General features: G+C 42.2%; 1 protein-coding gene across 2 annotated transcripts in view; it reads right to left on the bottom strand.

The window, feature by feature from the left end:
* The window catches only part of Htr7 (5-hydroxytryptamine receptor 7), an 84,694-nt gene extending 64,624 nt beyond the window's left edge, over positions 1-20,070 (bottom strand). For both annotated transcript variants that reach the window (XM_055613877.1, XM_055613878.1), the window contains exon 1: positions 19,438-20,070. In XM_055613877.1, coding sequence (XP_055469852.1) covers positions 19,438-19,985 — 548 coding nt within the window. In that variant the 5' untranslated portion in view covers positions 19,986-20,070. The remainder of the gene's footprint in view (positions 1-19,437) is intronic.
* Positions 20,071-20,211: the final 141 nt, after the last annotated feature.

Here is a 20,211-nt window from a genome sequence, read left to right as displayed (position 1 = left end):
TGAGGAGACCTGATAGGCTAGGGTTAGAGGGAAGGAGAGAAGGACCTCCCATGTTAGTGGTCTAGGGGAGGGGCATGGGTAGAGAAGAGGGAGGGAGGGCAGGATTGGGAGAGGGTGAAGGAAGAGGCTACAGCTAGGATACCAAATAAATAAATTGTAATAAATAAAAAAAATAATTAAAAAAGTATTTATCCGGTTTTTATTTTCCTATATTTATTTACATTTCTAGAGTGGATGTTTGTGCCTGGCATAGGACTTGGACTTACATAGGCCTGTTTTGTTTTAGTCTGTTTATTTATTTTTGATTGTTTGTTTGTTTTTTCTCCTGCAGGCACTGCTCCAGTCATTGGAGTACCCAAGGGCTTCTAGAGACACACACCCTAAACTTACCCATCTGGCTCGTATAACGGGCATTGTGCCATAATATGAACAAATCCATATGGGAACATAAATTCAGGAGACAGGAGAGTAAATTCATTAATTAGCTCTTGCAGAGTAAGAAAGCATTGTAAAATCTGTGGCTTCAACGCCTGCTATTTATTCAGCTCACTTTTTTGGTCCAGGCAGGTCTGATTCATCTCAGCTGGGTTTTCTTACATGTCTGTGGTCAGGTGGTAGATCTTCTGGTGTCTGAATAATTTATGATAACCTCATTCATGTAATGGGCAACAAGCATCCAAAAAAAAAAAAGCAAGCTATGGGTCTTATATCCAACCTGGGGTTTTTCTCAAGGTAACTAGTATCACAGAGTCCCCAAAGCAGCAACTGGAAAAATGGGCGCTTTTTCAAGTCACATCATGTTTGTGAAAATTCTATTAGCTAAAGCAGTTTCTAAGGCCGAGCCCACAACCCACGCGGGAAGGCAACAAAGTCATACTTTTAAAGGGCTGTCCACACTGGATAGAAAGAACTTAGGACCATTTCACAGCATATCACAAGCCTGTATACAAGTGAGACATCTGAAGAGAAAGAGACCAGTCTCCAAGAAATTTGTCAGAATAGGAGACATGAGCTAGCACACATATTTAAAAAAAAAAAAATGTCTGCAGTTCAGCCAAGTGAGCAATGTGTTTAGGAAGGTTCTGAAGATAAAATGAGTTCACCATTTGATTTCCCATGTTGTGAAGACATATTGAAAAGATCTATGCTATGGTTCCTGCTGTACTATTTCCACTGTGTCTCTGAGGCCTAGAAGCTAACCCAGGAAGGCTTCTGGGGATGTTCATGTAATGAGCTATGCAGGTAAAACCCCATTACACTGACTGCCCTTACAGGAAGACCTTGCTGACAGAACATCTTGGGAATAAAATCAGCAGTGTCTTCATAAATCATATGAAGCACAACTGTGCTTTCAAAGTTATAGACAAATGCTGCTGGCAGCTGTGATGAAGGGAAGAAAACAGGACCAACAAGTCCAAACTGGGTCATCATCGATGGTGTGGCTTCCACATTTTTTCATTTACCCCTGGCTACATGTTTCACACTCAAAAGTTTATTAAATAGTCACTATTAGCTTACTTGACTTTTTACTTATTTAATCATTCACAAATCCAGCGAGTGTGTATCAAATACCTTCCAAATGCCAATAGGAGCTAGGAGAAAAACAAAACACCACCAAGGGTCTTGCGACTTGATAAAGAAAGAGGAAGAACACAGAAATATAAAGCCACAATCTTGTATGAGGATGGTAGAAAATGAAGCTTGCTGTACTACCATAGGAAAGCCTGGGAGAAACATCCACCCCAGGACAGCATCCCAACAACCACTACCCCCGTAGGCTTTTCATTTAGATAAATCTTTTTAAATTTGTTTATTTTTCTATTAATTACAGTTTATTCACTTTGTATCCTGGCTGTAGCCCCCTCCAACATTCCCTCCCAATCCCATCTTCCCTCCCTCATCTCCTCCAATGCCCTCCCCAAGCCCACTGATAGGGGAGGTCCTCCTCCCCTTCCCTCTGACCCTAGCCTATCAGGTCTCATCAGGACTGGCTGTGTTGTCTTCCTCTGTGGCCTGGTAGAGGCTGTTCCCCTTTCAGGGGGAGGTAATCAAAGAGCCATCCACTGAGTTCATGTCAGAGACAGCCCTTGTTCCCCTTACTAGGTACACACTTGGAGACTGAGCTGCCATGGGCTACATCTGTGCAGGGGTTCTAGGTTATCTCCATGCATGGTCCTTGTTTGGAGTATCAGTCTCAGAAAAGACCCCTATGCCCAGATTTTTTTGTTCTGTTGCTCTCCTTGTTGTTTGTGTATCCCTTTTATAATAAAAGGAGAGTCACAAAGGCATCACTGAGTCCTCAGATTCAGGCAACTGTCTAATCCCAGATGTCCTGACTGGAGAACCTAAGTCCTTAGCGCAATGTTGATCACGAGTGGATGTTTCTTAAGAGTCAGATGCTTGGCTAACCTCCTTATTGATTTTATCTCAGTAAGTCACACTACTTTTATGGAGATATAATTGCAAAAAATTGGGTTTAAAATTAAAGGATGACATATAAAGTTACAATTGGGGAACCAGTCAAGGTTAGAAGAGCCTACAGCCTCCCAGCTCAACAGAGCTCTTTTACCTGAGCCTCCAGGCTTGGGTCATACCCATTGCTCCAGGAACCTTGGTCTGGACATTTCCCATCTCTGAGTGTTCCTACCGGCAGCTTCCCTACTCTACAACCTGATTTATCAGACTCATTTTTTCATTCAGGAATATATTTGCATCTCAGCTGGTATATGTGAGACTTAAGATATGAGATGGAGTCTCAAGTCTAAGGTATTTCTATTCCAGATACTCCTAAAGTCATCCATTCATGCAACTAAAATGACTGAGTACCTACTGTGTGCACAGAACTCAGTGAGACTTGGGAGGTAGAAGTGAATATTGTTGAAGTCCTTACCTGTTCTAATGGAACTCAAGACATGTGCCTAAGCAATTTGAAGCAGACACAGGGTTGGAATTTGGGTTCCTCAATGGGTGCCTGATGGATAAACTTCTTGGAAATGCTGTTGCTAATGGTTCTTTCTACTGCTTTCCTCCATTCTCAGTCACCTGCATCTCCTGGACCCCACTGCCAGCACTTCCTGAAACTACCTTTGTCAAGATCACCAGTGACCTCCAAGTGCACGAACTGATTACATTCCATCTTTCCCAAAACATCCTCCCTTTAATTTCCACAGTACAACCCAGGCATTTCTCATATCCTACTGACCATCCCTTCCTAAACTTTGCTGGCTCCTTTTCTCTTGGCTTCAAACGACTTTATCTCCCAGAGGCTTGATATTATGACTGTTATCTGTGTGTATGTGTGTCGGTCTGTCTCTCTCTCTCAGTGTGTGTGTCTCTCTCCGTCTCTCTCTATCTAAAAATCACTACTGTGACACCTATCGTAGTGAGGTCTCTATTGCTGTGATAAAACACCATGACAATAAGCAATTTGAGGCAGAAAGGGGTTGTTTCTTTGTATAGCTTGTAGTCTATCATCTATAGAAGTCAGAGCAGGAACTCAAGGCAGGAACCTGGGGACAGGAGCTGTGCAGAGGTCATGAAGGAGTGCTGCTTCCTGAATTGCTCCCCACAGCTTGCTTAACCTGCCTTCTTACAGCCCCTAGGACAAACAGCCCATATGTAGCATCACCCATAGTGAACTGGACTCACCCACATGTATCATCAATCAAGGACATGAACCACAGGCTTGCCCACGGGTGAACACGGTTGAGGCATTTTAAAACTAGCCAGCACAGTGCCCAAATCTGTGTGTGTCACTGGCCTGGAATTCTAGGGTTGTACATTCAAATGTCTGCTCATACAATTTTATCATTTCAAATACGACTTTGTCTTTGATCACTGAATCTACTACTGTCACACACAGCAGCATCACCGTCTCTTGAATTTCTTGAGCTAAAATCACAAGAATAATGAGCTCTCATATCCAGCCCATCAGCAAGACCTACCATGGCAATTAAAGATACATCTGGGATATCCCTACTTGTCTGCATTTTCGCTATCCCAAACGCATTTCAAACTACACATATCTCTTTCCTGAACCACTGCAAAAGCCTTTCAGTGAACCTCCCAGCTTTTATTGATACCTGGATTTTAATGATAGAGTTAAAACCATCCCAGTTGTTCGCAACCAGAAACTAAATTATTCATAACTCCTTCAAGAAAAGTCATACCGCACAGGAATTAATGGTACTATAATATGAATGTTTTTCAAGCTCCTAAGTTTCTAATATGTGAATAAAATAATCCTGAAACTCTCTGCTAGATAGCACTGGAATATGGGGTCTGTGCCTCTATTCGGCTTTGTATCCTCAAATGCCTAGTAAGCAAGGGAGAAAGATTTGCTTATTAAATACATCCCCTCTAGCTTTCTTATTCAATCTTTCAACTTTCCTTCCAGTCTTCTGGGCCCTCCCCACCTCATTTTTCTGTGTGTGTCTGTTTGTCTGCCTCTGTCTCTATGTGTGTGTGTGTGTGTGTGTGTGTATAAATGTTGTTTTTATTTCCTCAGATGAGTGTTTGAGATGAGAGCCATTCTAAAGCCTTTCTTGCTCTTTCTGAACTCTGGCTGGCTGGTTCAACTTAACTGTTCTGGCCTAAACTCTTCTCCAAGCTGACTGACTCAAACTGTGTAAACAATTTTCCACATGCCACCCAGTTTATCAAAACCTGCAAAATGAAGCTTTAGTATTACCAATTTTATAGATAAGCATCTTGTATCTTACCAAAGGACCAGGCATACAATTCAGACTCATATGCACAAGAGCCTAGATTACATCCCTAGTATTGGCACCCCCTCACCGAACCAAAACACCAACGGCTTCAAGTCCCAGGCTTGCCTTCCCTAGTTGTGTGACCTTAGGAATGTTTGCTAACCTCTAGACCTGGATTTCTCTACCGTAAGACGGAACTAACGAAAGCCCCTTCACACGGGGCTCCTGAAAGGGTTAAGTCAGTGCAGCAGCACGTTAACTGCGAGTTAAAACTAATTTCATCCCCACAATTGATTCTTAGCTAGGAACCTGACACCCAAAAGCTCCGAAATCAGATCTTTCTTTTACACTGATTGTATCCGGTTCCCCACTGCCGCAAACTTAGCACCCAACAGCAACAAGGAATTATTGTTAAATAGTTATTTGGGTCATAAGTGTGAAATGCACCTTCCTTGGCTAACACTGAGATGGCTGCAGTCCTTTCAAGACTCAGGAGGAACCTATTTCCTCTTCATCTTTTCTGACGTCTAGAAGTTACTCCCCTCCCTCGGTATGTGGTCCCTTCCACCTTCAAGGCTAGCAGTGGTGGCTTGGGTCCCCTCCCACTGAATACTACTGTAACTGCTACACCATCGCCTCACCTCGTTTTCTTAACTCTCTTCCCTCCTCTTTCCTATTTAAAGAACCTTATGACTATATTGGTGTGACCAGGCAATCCAGGAGAATCTCTCGACCTTCAGGTCAACTGGCTGGAAATCTTGATTCCACCTGCTACCTTCACCTACCCTGACCCTTTTACGACACACAGTCATGTTTACAGGGTCTAGGAATTTGTACAAAGGTGTACTTGGAAAAGAAAAATTTTTTCCAACTAAGTTGCCAGTTAGCCTTTGTGGCTGCAATATATAACATGAACTGATGTTACTAATTTTTCGGACTTTAGTTTTCTCCAACAAATGAAAAAAAAAAAAAAAACCAGAAAAAAGTCTTTTAGCATTTACGTGGATATCTCTTAATATAATCAAGATGACTCATAATTAACTGTCACAGCCGCTTTGCAATATACATTCACTGAATTGCATTTCTAAACTCCAAAAAAACTTCAGAACTCTGAAATACATCCAGCTGGCCCAAAGGATTTCAGATATAACATTAAGAAATTTGCTAATATTATCATTATGGTTGTTCTTAATATCTTCATCATCTTGTCTGAAAGGGAAGAGAAAATGCTCTGTGGTTGACGGGTTAACATATCATGCTCACAATGCCAATACCAAAGGACCTGCAGAAAGCTCAAAAGACCAGATGTCAGAGCACAGACACACAGACACCTTACAATTGCTTCTTTCTTTCTGTGTATCCCTAGGGAAAAAATATTTACCCACGATGGTTAGATATTGAATTTCTCTCCCTCACCTTAGAAGAGTTTGAGTTCCTTATAAAAATAATCAGAATCATTAAATGGAATTACATAAAATGAATCATGTAAATCTCCTGTCAATGGTCCTGGTATACAGTACACACACAATAAATGGTATTTCTACTCCCAGATGCTCTCTCTGCTCAGGCATTCCCCTCACCTACTGCCCTCACCTAACACCTATTACTTTCTTTGTGAGATTTGTGAGCTTAGTTGAAAATGTGTTGATTCTCTGAAAGAAAAAGCTTTGCAGTTTTCATTTAATTCTGTTTGCATTTTTATCCTGATCTGCAGCAATGATGGTAAAAGTCATCTCTGGCTTTCAGCTGCTAAACCTTTCACATTACTGGCAACTTGTCAATGTCTGTGTTCCACAGGTGCAGACAGCCATAAGTGACTCACAGCTTACAATGCCTTGGGGAGGACCATTCCTTGGCATTGTTGCTGCCTACACTTTTCTCTGTTCTCACCACACAATCTCTTTCATCCTAATTTGCTTTCCCAAGTAAATTCCACTTTAACCAAGGGGAATGTTCTATAGAATAAGGAATTAGGCCCAGATAACGTGGATTCAGAAATCAGAAATACCATTTCTTCCTTCTTCACGGCCTCCTTCCCTCTTTCCTTCAGTCAACCCATAAAGACAACTGAGCACTCGCTATCTCCCAGAGATTCTGCTGGGAACTAGAAATGCAATTTCTAGCCAGACTAACCCAGCTCCTGCCATGTAGATTGGACAGATAAGCCCATGAATCATGAATTCATCATAGCTTTAATTACAAACTGAAGTGACTGCAAGACAGAAAAAGTGCAGAGTGATCTAAGTCTGGGGATTCCAGGGATGCCTAACATGTCACATAGTAGGCAACAGATACATCTGAGGTCAAAGAATCAAATGACCTTTGGATTCAAACAGCTCTTGCTACGTGCAATGTGTCTGAGTGTCCTCAGCACCCTCACCTACAGATCAGTCTTGAAAGTGGTCCTATATGTCATGTTCACTTTTATTCAGAAGATACGCTCAATAAATGCGCTCAATAAATATATATAATACATTATAAATGTGTAATAAAATAAATATATAGTAAAGATATACTCAATAAATACACTTTGCAAGTATGCTAAGAAGATTCAATGAGGTATTATTGGTTATTGTTATGTGTCTATAAACTTAAGTAACATTAAGAACATTCACAAAATGGTAGGTTATATCTGAAATATTTACAAAGTAAGATGTCACATCTACACTGAGATGTGAAGAAATGTGAAAACATTTGTAAAAAGGATGATCAATTTGGGGAAGAAATCGGTAGTTAGATTTAGTGGTTCAAAATAAGTTAAACCACATAATAGACAGCACAGTGGTAACTGATTATTAGGAAGAATTCAAGGACTCCAGTATTTCTTAATCTGGGAGCCAAGACACCCTTCCTTCATTCTCCTCCTCCTCCTTCTAAAGCATGGCCATGGACAAAAGTGACCAGACCTCTTGTCACTGGCTTCCTATTCTAGGCAACAAGAAGGGAGAGAAGACAGAAAGAGGTGGGGGAAGTTATAAGAAAGCCAGAACATTCATACTTCTCTTAGCATCTCCTGGGCCACACCTACTTCCTATCGAGAGAAGCTAGGAAATAGTCTTTATTCTAGGGAGTCAGAGCTTGGGTGGGGTGGAGTATTTCCATAACTAAAGAGGAAGGAGAGACTAGAGACTGGGGAGGGCACGCGCAGAATCAGCAACAAGGGGTAAAGTCTTACTGACTTAAGCATCTTCCCTGATAGCCCTTCGCTTGGAAGCCCTCCCTGCTCCTCCTCTGAGCTCACTCACGTGCTAAGTTACAACCTCCATTCATGAGTGCTTTTCCTTTGCCTGCGATACTTTCTGGTATTTCCATCACCAGTCTAATTCTACATTTGACTGTGATCTAAGACAAGATTTACCCACACCACTGGCCCATATAGCAACTTCTATTATATTCCACAAATATTTTTTCTATTATTTTCCACAAATACATATGTTTATATATATATATATATATATATATATATCATGTTTATATATATATAACATGTTTATATATATATATAACATAAATAACATGTTTATATATAAAATGTATACAAACATATAAATATGCATTGCTTGAACTGGTTTGAACCATTATTCTATCTGTATAAACCATATATAGTTAGACTAGTCACCTGTGATCTCTGATCCCTTGATTACTCTAACAGCACGTGGGGCTAAGAACGATCACTTCACAATGCTGCAGGGAGTGTGTGAGGAGATTTGGAATGTCGAAGTGGTCTCTGAACAAAAAAAGCAATCCTGTTGGCTAACATGCAAAGAAAATTAAAGCTGCTTGTGGGAAGTGTTACCTCCCAAAAGAACAGAGGATTCTGTCTCTTCTCTCTCAGAGCAAGAAGGTTCTGACAGTTCTTAAAATGTATGTACAAGCTGCGAATTAATGACAGTTGAGAACTTCCTTCGAAGAGAAAGGCGATCTGGAGAGGCCAGAATGCCCCTGCACTGCTGATCACAGCAGAACAAAAGCCAACAGCAGAACTCAGATCATCGAAGGCTATGAGTCATAGTACCTGGCAAGGAAACAAGACTTGAGCCAGACACCAGTCAGAACTAAACACGGTGGCTCTTGGAAAAGCACCAGATGACTTCCTGTAACTGTGAACAACCCAAGGATGACCCCCCTGCCCCCACATGCGGACCTGGACTCACGGGACTGCTGACGGTACTTAAACAATCACTGCATCTGCTCAGACTAATCATGTATTGGAAAGAGAGCCAAATGTACTTCACAAGTTGTCATCAAATAAACACTTTTTGTTTCTTTTGCTACAAAAGTGATGTGTTTGTGCTAGGAAAAATGCCTAAAATATATATGGATGCTTTAACAATAAATTCAAGCTCTAATTACAACGCCTGTCAAGAAAGAGAGCACTGCAGTATCCCAGAAGCATGTCACTTGGATCATAATCTCTTTCCCAGCTAGAAAGGATAATTATTCTTGTTCTGCTTAGCTACCATCCCTCCTTGTTTAACTTACCAGTAATACACAGCCCTACACAATGTTGTCTATTTCTTACTTTTCTTGTGCATGGAATCACATATTCCTTTGTTCTTTTCTCCTTCTGGTCATCATTATATATGGGACCCTACAATATTAATTGTGAAAATCATAAGACGCCTAAGATTTTATTTAATTGGCACTGTGTGCTCTAGTAAAGCTCTCTAAGCAGTTCTGATTTATAGTCAATTTATCCATATACACGAATCACAATTTATTTGCTCATTCTATCATTGACACATATGTGTACTGTTCATCTCAAGCTCGGGAGTTTTAAGTTGGCGAGTACTATAAACATTTTTATAGAATGCTTTTGATAGACAAGTCTCTCTCATATACGCTTGCAGTGAAGTAACAGAGGCATGGAGTACCTGTGCTGCCAGTAACACAGGACAACAGAAAAACACGCTCCATGGCTGACCAGTCCACCGCTACACTGCTAACATATGAAAGTTCTCTTTGCTCCTCATTCTTGCCAACATTCAGTATTTTTTTCAGACATTTTAATTATCGATCATCTGGAAGGGTGAACACTTTTAAGCTTCCTAACTTAATATCCAAGTTAACTATTGTGCAACATGGTAGGACATGCATCCAGTTTCAGCACTTGAGGGACTGAAGCATGTAGATCACCAGTTCAAACGCAGACCAAGCCGTGTTGCAAGATCCTACCTCACTAATAAAAAAGCAGAGCAAAACAAAATCACCCATTAGTGAACAGAACCTCAAATATGAAATCAGTTTAACAAACACAGGTAAGCATTGCTTAACAGCAGAGACTGGAGATACATTCTGAGGAACACATTAACCATCAATTTTATCATTATGGAAAACACATTATTCGCCCAAATTATAACTAAGTGATGTTATAATTTTATGAGACTAAAATTGCATATGCAGTCCATCTCTGACTGAAATGTTGTTATGGGGGGATGGATAGATGGCTCAAGGATTAAGGGCATTAGTTGCTTTTCCAGAAGACCCAGGTTCAGTTCCAAGCAGCCACATGGTATCTCACAGCTGCAGTCCCAAGTTATTCAACACACGTACTATGTACAGGCATACACATGGGCAGACACACACTTACAGAAAATAAAAATAAAGGTTAAAAACATTTTAAATGTTGTTATGCAACATGACTTGGATATTACTTAATGGCTTGTCATGATATAGGAAAGCCTTTGGTATTGTGGAGAAAAGAAAATAAATAAACAAGAGATCAATATGACCAGAATGTAGAGAGTAAGACATAATATTCTACAGAATGTGGAGGAGTGAGACAGGGACAATTCAAGGTCCTTGTAGATATGCTAAAAGAATTTTAATTTTATCCTAAATGAAATGAAAAGCCAATGATGGATTTTAAGCAAGAAATTTACATGATGCCATTTCTATATTTGTATGTTTGAACTATTTCAGGCACACATTCACTTCTAGCTGTAATGAGGTTTTCAGATGTTTCTGACCAACGTTTCCACTTAAAGCAACTATAAAAAGCTTGCTACAACACAAAGCATACACATCTCTTCTTATAGGTATCACTGAGCTGTTACAACACTAGGTCTCCAGGACTAAAAACACTACAGAAGACAGGAAGGTAGGCTAAAATGCCTTTGGCTCATTAACCAAAACTGGGTCAGGCCTAAAGGGCCAAGGATCCAGGAAAGAGCCTACACAGTGAGATGCTTTTAAGAGTCAAAAACACCAGGAGAGCTTTTGTCAATCTTCTGGGACCAGAGAGACAAAAATTAGAGACTTGCGAGGCCAAGATCCCAGTGGGAAGGGAAGGGAGGACCAGAAAACCAGGCGAGCACTAATCTGGCATTCCACTCAAGACATTTGCTGAATTCTGGAGCCAAGGAAGCTTTCTGGAGCGAGAGGCTAAGAAGCAGGAACGCTCCCATTCTAAAAGTTTTCAGTGGGAGTTTTGACAGTCTTGCAGTTCTCAAGAGACTAAAATATAAGTCAGCCAGCGGGAGAAGTCACTGAGAACACCCAAATCTCTGAGCTGAAATCCTGGGAAAGCTGCATCCTAGAAAGGGGTATCTGCCAGTCGTGGCACTTCAGCAGCTTTTGGGGACAGCTTGTGATAGCCCGCCTTCACTGTCAACTTGATTGGATTTAAAATCACCATGGAACCATTCTCTGGTTGTGTCAAGAAAGTGTTTCTGGAAAAGTTTCACTGAAAAAGAAAGATCCCCTGAATGCAATCAGCATCATATCATGAGCTAGTATGCTGGACTTAATAAAAAATAAAAATAAAATTTAAAAAACGTAAGCAGGGTACATACCTGTAGTCCCAGAACTCAGGGAGGCAGAGGCAGGTGGATTGCTTTTGTGTTCAAGGCCAGCCTAATTTACAAAGTGAGTCCAAGACAGCCAAGTCTACACAGAGAATTAAAAAAGGAAGGAAAGAAGAAAGGGAGGGAGGGAGAGAGGGAGGGAAGGAAGGAAGAGACTAAAAGGTAAGCTGAGCAACCAGAGTTCACCTCTGTTTCCTGACTGAACATAGACCATCAGCTGCATCATGACACTGTGAACATGATTTTCACTCTGCAGTGAATTTTATCCCCTCGAACTAAACCCATGCTCAGGACTTGGGAGATGGCTTGATCAGATGCTTTTTAAACAAATCTGAGGATCTGAGTTCAGACCCCCAGGACCTAGGTATTTTTTTTAAGCCAGGTGTAATAGCCTGTGTCTGTAATCCTAATGCTAAGGAAGCAGGGGAAAGTGGATCCCCTGGGCTTGCTGACCAGCCAGTTGGTGGGCTCCTGGTTTAATGAAAGACTTCGTCTGAAAATAAAGCAATTCTCCTTTAAAAAAAAATTGGGGGGGGGGGTAATTTGGTCACAGTAACAAAAAAGTTGATAGCAAGAGTGCAACTGTTGCCATGATAAATTTGACCTGGGCACTTAGGACTCCTCTGCAGAGGAGAATGGAAGAGTATGGAGCTTCAAGCCACAGAAGCCCTCCATTTAGATGCTGTAAATAGAGCTCAGTGAACCATTCCAGGAAAAGTCTGGAAGACCAGAATGCTAAGAGAACTGTGGACAGCGGATGCTTCCATTCATGAGGTTTCAGAGTGGAACAAGGATTCTATCAGGACCTAGGCTGGAGGTCATTCATGTTGCAGAGAATCTGGTGGCATTCTGCCCATGTACGAGAATGTGAATGAGGATGCGTTTTTAAATAATCGACTAATTTGTTTGCTAGGGGAAATTCAAGACAGGATAACTAACAGACTGATACACGGTTATCAGTTACTGCCCTTATCCAGGTTCTGCAGTGAAAGAGAACAAATGAAGCAGAAATATATGAAAAATGTATGTGCGGTCTGGTGAGGAAAGAGGCATAAGAGAGCTGAAAGTAGAGAAAAGGGAGGGTGCTGAAAATAAGCTGTAATTTTTGAAGTGGTTAGCTCCACAGTGGGAAAACTCTCACTCTGCACTAGGATAATAGAAAAGTGCTCTGCGGGCAAGACCCCATCCGTTGAATAATGCATTGTAATAGTGAAAATACATGTAAAAGGTCAGAGACTGGACAGAGAAAGGATTTTCTGTTCCAAAATGGCTATCTATCGAGATGTTTCCCCAGGGTCAGCCTCAAAAGCATTCAAGAAGTGCTGCAGTTAAAGTCCCAGGGGTCCAAGCTACATCTCAAGAGGCACTGTCTTATCCATGATACTGATTTTTCAGGCATGAGAGATATAGGAGGGAATGGAGTCTCATGGGCTTTCACTAAGGTTCTAGAAAGCAAATGAGGCCAGGCAATGTGTAGTAAAGCTGGATTCCACACATGAAAGCCTAAGAGACAATTTCATTAAGTTAGGAATGTGAAGCTAAAGTTGAAAGAGAGATTCTAGAGCTTTAGAGATGCCAGAGACATGGGACATCAACCAAGGAAAGCTAAAAATCACAGAGGGGAGCTGACCTCCTCTCCCCAGACCCAAACTGAAAACCTGTATGTGCTATGTACAGCAGAACTACACAAGGCAGTTTGAGCCCAGGTGATTCTGTCATGAGTCCCAAATGGTAGATATGGAACTACAGGGTTTGGTGTTTGCCCTGAATCATTTCAGTCTTGTTTTGGTCTGATCCTTGTTCTGATTCTGGTCCTTACTATCCTCCCATTCCTCCCTTTTGGCATGTGAATGTTGACTCTCTGACACTGTATACTGAAAGCAGATGCAGAGGTGGTTGAGGTTTTTGTAGTGCTGGTTGTTGTTCATAGGCCATCATAGTTAAGCCATTCCTTTGAGTTTCAGAACACACTTTGGACTTCTGAACAGTGTTAGAACTGTTAAGTCTATGAAGACTTTTTTAGAGATGGATTAAATGCAGTTTGTATTAAGATGAAAGTTAGGCTTTAGTAGTAGAATGTTATAATTTAAGTAATATGCTTGGATGATGAGTTAGAAAGGAGTTCTTTATGGTTATCTTCACTGCCAACTTGATTGAATTTAGCATCACCTCTGAGTGTGTCTGTGAAAATGTTTCCAGAAAGGTGTAACTGAAAAGGGAAGACCCACCATCAATGTGGGGAACACTGTATCATGAACTGGTGTCCTGGACTGAATTACAAAGGGAAAGTAATACGACCGTTACTCATTTTCCTCTACTTCCTGACTGTGAAAATGACGTAAATAGTTGCTTTACGTCCCCATGCCTTCCGCTCTGTGATGAACGACACCCTCAAGCTATAAGCCAAAACAAACCTACTCGACCTTAAGTTGCTTGCTACCAGATATTTTGTCACAATAATAAAAAGTTATCTATAGCTCATCCTTTAATAGATAGACTTGAGCAGATGAATTATTGGTCCCAGCTGGAAGCACTGTTTGGGGAGGCTTGGGAGGTGTAGCTTTGTTGGAAGAAGTCTACTACTAGAGGTGGGCTTTGAGAACTTAAAGACTCTCATTATTCCAGGTTTGCTTTCTCTGCTTCCTGTTCATGGTTCAGGAAGTGAGACAGCTTGCTGCTTCAGCCACTATGCCTGCCTGCTCCCATGCTTCCTTGCCATGAAGTGATGAGCTCTTAGTCTTCTGAAACCATAAGCCCAAATAAGCCCTTCCTTCTATGGGTTGCCTTGGTCATGGTGTTTTACCCTGGCAATAAAAAAGTAACTAATACAAGGTTCACAAAGTGACTTGATGAACAATCATCATTTTGAGCAACTTCATACATAATAGCAGAAACTAGAAATTCAATTTATATAATATATATATATACTAATAACAAATGAGTGCATCATTGTACAACGAGAAACAACTCAGAAATAAAAATAAATGAATCACTAATAGGCTAAAACTATGGATTAATCTTATGGACATTATGAGGAGCAGAAGAAGGAGGACAAAAGGAGTGTGTGCTGGAGCTGGGCATGAAGGACAAGCCTATCATCCCAGCACTGGGAAAGCTGGAGCAGGTGGACTGGGCCAGCCAAAGCTATATACTCATACCTGTCACAAACAAAAACCAACAAAAAAAAAAGAGCATATACTATACAACTCCAGTTCTACCATTTTAAAAGTTCTAGTCAAGTAAAACCATGTTATGATGATGTCATTGGCTTCCTTATGAAAACGACAGAACAATTTACTCTTCATTTATTCTCTCCTGAGTGCCTAATAGAGGTTACAATGCATTTTGTGAAGAAAAAAGGGAAGGGGGAGACTTTTGTGAGGTTGACACTGTTGTGTTTTTTTACACTGTTGACTATAAAGACCATAAAATTTCTTATACTGTTGACTATAACTTGACTCAGTAAATTACCAAGCTCTACATATAGGTTGTGCACTGCTCTATAGGAATTTCAAAAGGTAAATTTTAAAATACATTTCAGATGTATGAGAAGCTATACAAATAAGATTGTATCTGCCTCCAAAGCATTTTTCAAAATCTTAATAAAACTGATGGATACTGATTCTGAATGGCACCTACCAGAGATAACCTCTCTCCTGAGCTGGATGTACATCAAGCCTCTGTACTTTCTTAAACTTCTGTATCTTTTTTTTTCTTTCAGTTTTTTCAAAACAGGGTTTCTCTGTTTAGCCTAGCTCTCCTGGAACTGTAGACCAAGCTGGCCCCGAATTCTTAAAGATCCTCCTCCCTCTGCCTGCCGAGTACTGGGACTAAAGATATGCACCACTATCACCCAGCTACCTTTTTAATATTTATATTTCTTGTATAAGCTCCAAAAGCAACAAATGAAGTCTATCCTGCACGTTTTAAAGCTCTTATGTTAAGTAATTTGAAGCTGGGTGTGGTGGCACACATCCACAGTCCAAGCACTTGGAAGGTAGAAGCGGGGGGTCAGGATTTCCAGGCCACTCTGGGACTACACAGCAACTCTGAGGCCATCCTTGGCTTTGGCTTTATACAGGAAACTTTCTGAGAAGGGCACAGGGAGCTTTGCAGGACGGCAAAACTGTGTCTTTCCTGTGATGTTGATCACATGAGTTGGGTTGGATATTTAAGATCTATGCTCAGCCAATTGTCAGTTCATGGATGTAACCCAACATTTGGAAAGTGAAGGCAGGAGGATTATGAGTTCAAGTCCAGCCTGAGCTACATAGTAAAACTTTCAACAGAAAAAAAAAAAAAAAAACATGTAGTTTGGACATCAGAAGAAGAAGAAAACAGGAAACAACCTAGGAACCTGCCACAGAGGGCATCTGAAAGCCTCTTCCCTGCAGACTTTCAAAACAGATGCTGAGCCTGATGGCCAACTGGTGGGCAGAGTGAATGGAATTTTATGTAAGAAGTGGGAAATAGCAAGAGCTGGAGAGGACAGGAACTCCACAAGGAGAGCAACAGAACAAGAAAATTTGAACACTGGGAACTTCCCAAAGACTCATGCTCCAACCAAGGACTATTCATGGAGATAACCTAGAACCCCTGCACAGATGTAGCCCATGGCAGTTTAGTGTCCAAGTGGCTTACATAGTGATGGGAAGAGGGACTGCCTCTGGCATAAAATGATTGGCCTGCTCTTTGATCACCTCCCCCTGAGGGGGGAGCAGCCTTACCAGGCCACAGAAGAAGACAATGCAGCCATTTCTGATGTGATCTGATAGACTAAGATCAGAAGGAAGGAGAGGAGGACCTCCCCTATCAGTGGACGTGGGGAGGAGCATGCATGCAGAAAGGGGAGGTAGGGTGGGATTGGGAGGGGAGGAGGGAGGGGCTTATGGGGGGATACAAAATGAATAAAGTGTAATTAATAATAATAATAATAAAGAGGAAAAAAAGATGTAGTTTATTATGTCCAACTTTATCTTAACTAAGATTATATTTTTTCAAAGATTAGAGTGTTTCTTCCCTGGAATCTCATTTTCAGGAGTTCTTTATCACTTTTTAAAATAAATCTATGTTAATAATAATAATAATAATGACCAGTCTAGGTTCTTCATAGGAAATGAATGGGGGTGGACAAATGAAACTAGAAGGCTGAATTTGAATACTACAGCTGCCTTGGTGATCTAGAAGTCATGTAACGAACAGTAGAGAAGAAAACATGGTGTGGATACTGTTCTTTTAGTGTAACCAGGAAGCAGTATAAAACCTAGAGAAGGAAATAAGCCCCAAAATGGGGAGTTCTTAAAAATGGAAGGCTGAAATTGACCTAGTAGAGATGAAAAGCCAAAGACAGACCAAAGTAGATGCACTGATCCAAATCCAAGTCTCTGAGAGGAATGGGATGGAAAAAGAGTTTTCTAATCTAATAGTTGCTATTTTTTTTTTTAATGAACGTGAGTCATTCTCTAAAAGAGGTGCTGGATGGGAATATTGAGACCTATGGGGTACAAAATGCTTTTGCATCAGAAACAACTGGGAGAAGAGCCCACCGTTATAGGACATGGTGAAGAAAAATTTCAGGTTTCACTTTGGCCAGGTTAGTGTGGTGAGAGCTAAAAAGACCAGTAATGCCACCTGCTTCAGTTACTCAGGAAACAGAAGAAGAATAAATTGTTTTGATGGTATATTTTGTGTTAACTGGCATGTTCTACAGTACAGCTGAAGAAACTACTTTTTCCTGAACTAATTCACCTTACTAATAAATGCATCTTCTTCCAACTTCTAGCTCTGGAGATTCTTCTGAGAAAAATCAATACCTCTGCCAATTTTATCAGCTCTTTATTTTATAAAAAGAAATAGTACGCAGATATAAAATTCCATTGAGGGAAAAATTACCAATGGGTCAATTCTTGGGAGAAACAGAAGATACAAGATGTACCTGCGTTGCCACAATTTCTAACAATCACAAGGATATAGTTAGCGAAAACCTGAGAATCCCGCCAAGATGAATTAACCTCTAAACTGCATTCAGGGCGTCCCTCCTGGTACTCAACTGCACATGGAATGTGCAGTTCCCCCCTATAGGAACTGCAGGGTGAGCTCAGCCGACCCTGGATGTGCCCACAGCAATGGAGGCACAGGCTGACAAGTTAGCACAATATGCTGTTGATCATTTTTCCAAATTCTGAGATGAAGAAGGGGTTATAAAGGCATCGCTTGCAGCATGAATTGATATTTGTTTTATTACACTCGGGTCCGCTTACAAGGTCTCCATTCATGGAAGAACTGTTCTGGTTGGCTGAGCAGTTGGTGTCTATGCATGTAACTCATGGATACACTTATTATATATACTGAGAGCACTCTCCAAATTCCTGTTGTCACAGCCAGACTGTAAATACATATGTTTTTTGTCATTTTTTTTTAACTACAGTAATTCAGAACTTCAGCTGCCAAGTTTGGTGCCAATATTCTCACATAGGCAGTTCATGCTCCACACTTAAAATAATTCCGTGTTTGCTTTCAGAAGCTCCTGTCATGACACATAAAGTGGCAGGATCCTTTTTTCAAAAGAAAAAAAAAATCAAAATCACTACCTAAATACAACTACAATGTTTCTTTTTCTTGACAAGCATTTCCTTTCCTATTGTCCCCTTTATTTAGTAATTACAAAGTCTGGTCAAGCAGCGAAGTAGAACATTTCTAACATAACAAAGCACACACAGCAATGTTTTCAAGGGGAAAAACCCGGCGGAAATCTCAGTTACGCGCCAGGGCGCCCTCTGAGGCGCTGTCATTTTAAATGCAGAAGCCTCACTTATTCTCCCCATGCTGAAAGGGCTCCACATTTAAAGGTTCTGCGGGTCTGCTAAGAAAATGAGCAACTATGTCTTGGTATCATTCAACACAACAGGGCATATAGTCCTGTGCCGGTGTGAAATCACAGCAGAATTCCAAGTGTGTATGTTAAGGCTTAATATTTCAGTTTCCAATGAAACAGAATTGTTCTGTAGCCAAGGAGTATTGAAACCATACTTCAAGTTGTCATTTGCATAGGCCTAAGGCCAAAGACCTGCTCCACCTCAGATTTCTGTGTTCTTAGAGTCTGAAGAAACTCCGGGGATTCTCCTACTCCACCACGAGAACTAAAGCAGCATTTTTTTTTTCTCTCTCTCTCTCTCTCTTTCCCCACCATCCCTGACAGATGGTCAACCTCTGGTGCTTCAATTACTCCACCGGGAGTTCTCGAGATTATATTCCTAGATTCCCAAGGAATATGACGAAAGACTAGAACCAACCTTTCAGACAGGAGTAAGGCTCCAGTCGGTAAGCTTGCAGGAGACTAACAGCATGGCCAAACACTGAAACCAGACTTCCACGAGAACAAGATTCAGAATTAGCATTCGTTAAGAGTGCAGGATTTAAGAGCCCAATACTAAGACCATTCAAGGGCCTTTCTTCATCCTTCAGAGTAGCTCCTAAAATCTGGGGAGCACGGTGCCTTTTTCCCTCCTGACTGATTTCTTAAAGAGAGAAATGATTTTATGGGTCACAGCAATGGCTTGTCAAGCTAGAGAGCATCAAACCAATTTCTCCCCCCCACCCAAAAAAAAAAAAAAACCCAAGAAAACAAAATACAAGCAACGGGACCCCCTGGTGGAATTGCTAGTGTGCTTAAAAAAACTCTGGTCTTAGAACCATCGCTACACTACACCAGAAATATTTCCAGGTTTCTTTTTAAAGGTATGCTTAGCCTGAGCTTGAAGTTGCTTGATTGGTGTAGGGGTGATGGGTGTGGGGTTGTATTTTAAGCTCAGCCCTTCATCCCGCGGCGAAGTCTGGCTTGATCCTCCCAGGAAAGGCTGGCGCGGGCTCCGAGCCCAGCACATCCCCAAGCGGAGCCTGGGACGGGGCTGACCGGCCCTTACCTGTCGATGCTGATCACGCACAGGGTCATGATAGAGGCCGTGCAGCACATGACATCCATGGCGATGAAGACGTTGCAGAAGAAGTGGCCAAAGATCCACTTGCCCCCGATGAGGTCGGTGACACTAACGAAAGGCATGACCGCCACGGCCACCGAGAGGTCAGCCAGCGCCAGGGACACAATCAGGTAGTTGGAGGGCTGGCGGAGCTTCTTGACGAAGCACACCGAGATCACCACCAGGCAGTTGCCCGCGATCGTCAGCAGCGTGATGAGCGTCAGGATGGAGCCGATCACAACTTTCTCGACTCTGCCATAGTTGATCTGCTCCCAGCAGCCGGAGACATTGTCCGGGGGCGCGTCCCAGGTGGGCGCGGGGCTAGCCGTCACCTCCGGGAAGCCGCTCAGCAGGTGCGGCATCCAGGAGCTCACTACCGGGCGGACGCCACCGTCGGGGCTCAGGTCCTGCAGCCCGCGCCCCACCTCCGGCAGGATGAGCGAGCGGAGATGGCCGTAGAGGTCGGGGCGGCCGCTGCTGTTAACGTCCATCATCGTGCCCAGCGCCGCTGCCCATGGAGCCGGCGCCCCCGCCAAGCGCTCCGGCTGCCCGGCTGCCCGCCCCGGGGCTGGATTCACCTTGCCCGCTCGGCTCCGCGCGGCCCAGCCATGGGGGCCGGCGCCGGCCGCTGGGGGGCGCCCGGCTCGGCCTCGCGACCCCGCACGTCCCAGGGTCCCCGCGGCCGCGGCGGGTGACGCGTGGGCGAGGACTCCCCGCGGG

This window comes from Psammomys obesus, unplaced genomic scaffold (assembly GCF_907164565.1).
Source record: "Psammomys obesus unplaced genomic scaffold, mPsaObe1.curated_primary_1811, whole genome shotgun sequence".
Classification (NCBI taxonomy): Eukaryota; Metazoa; Chordata; class Mammalia; order Rodentia; family Muridae; genus Psammomys; species Psammomys obesus.
Note: the sequence above shows the minus strand (reverse complement) of the source record. Positions and strands in the feature narration are given on the sequence as shown.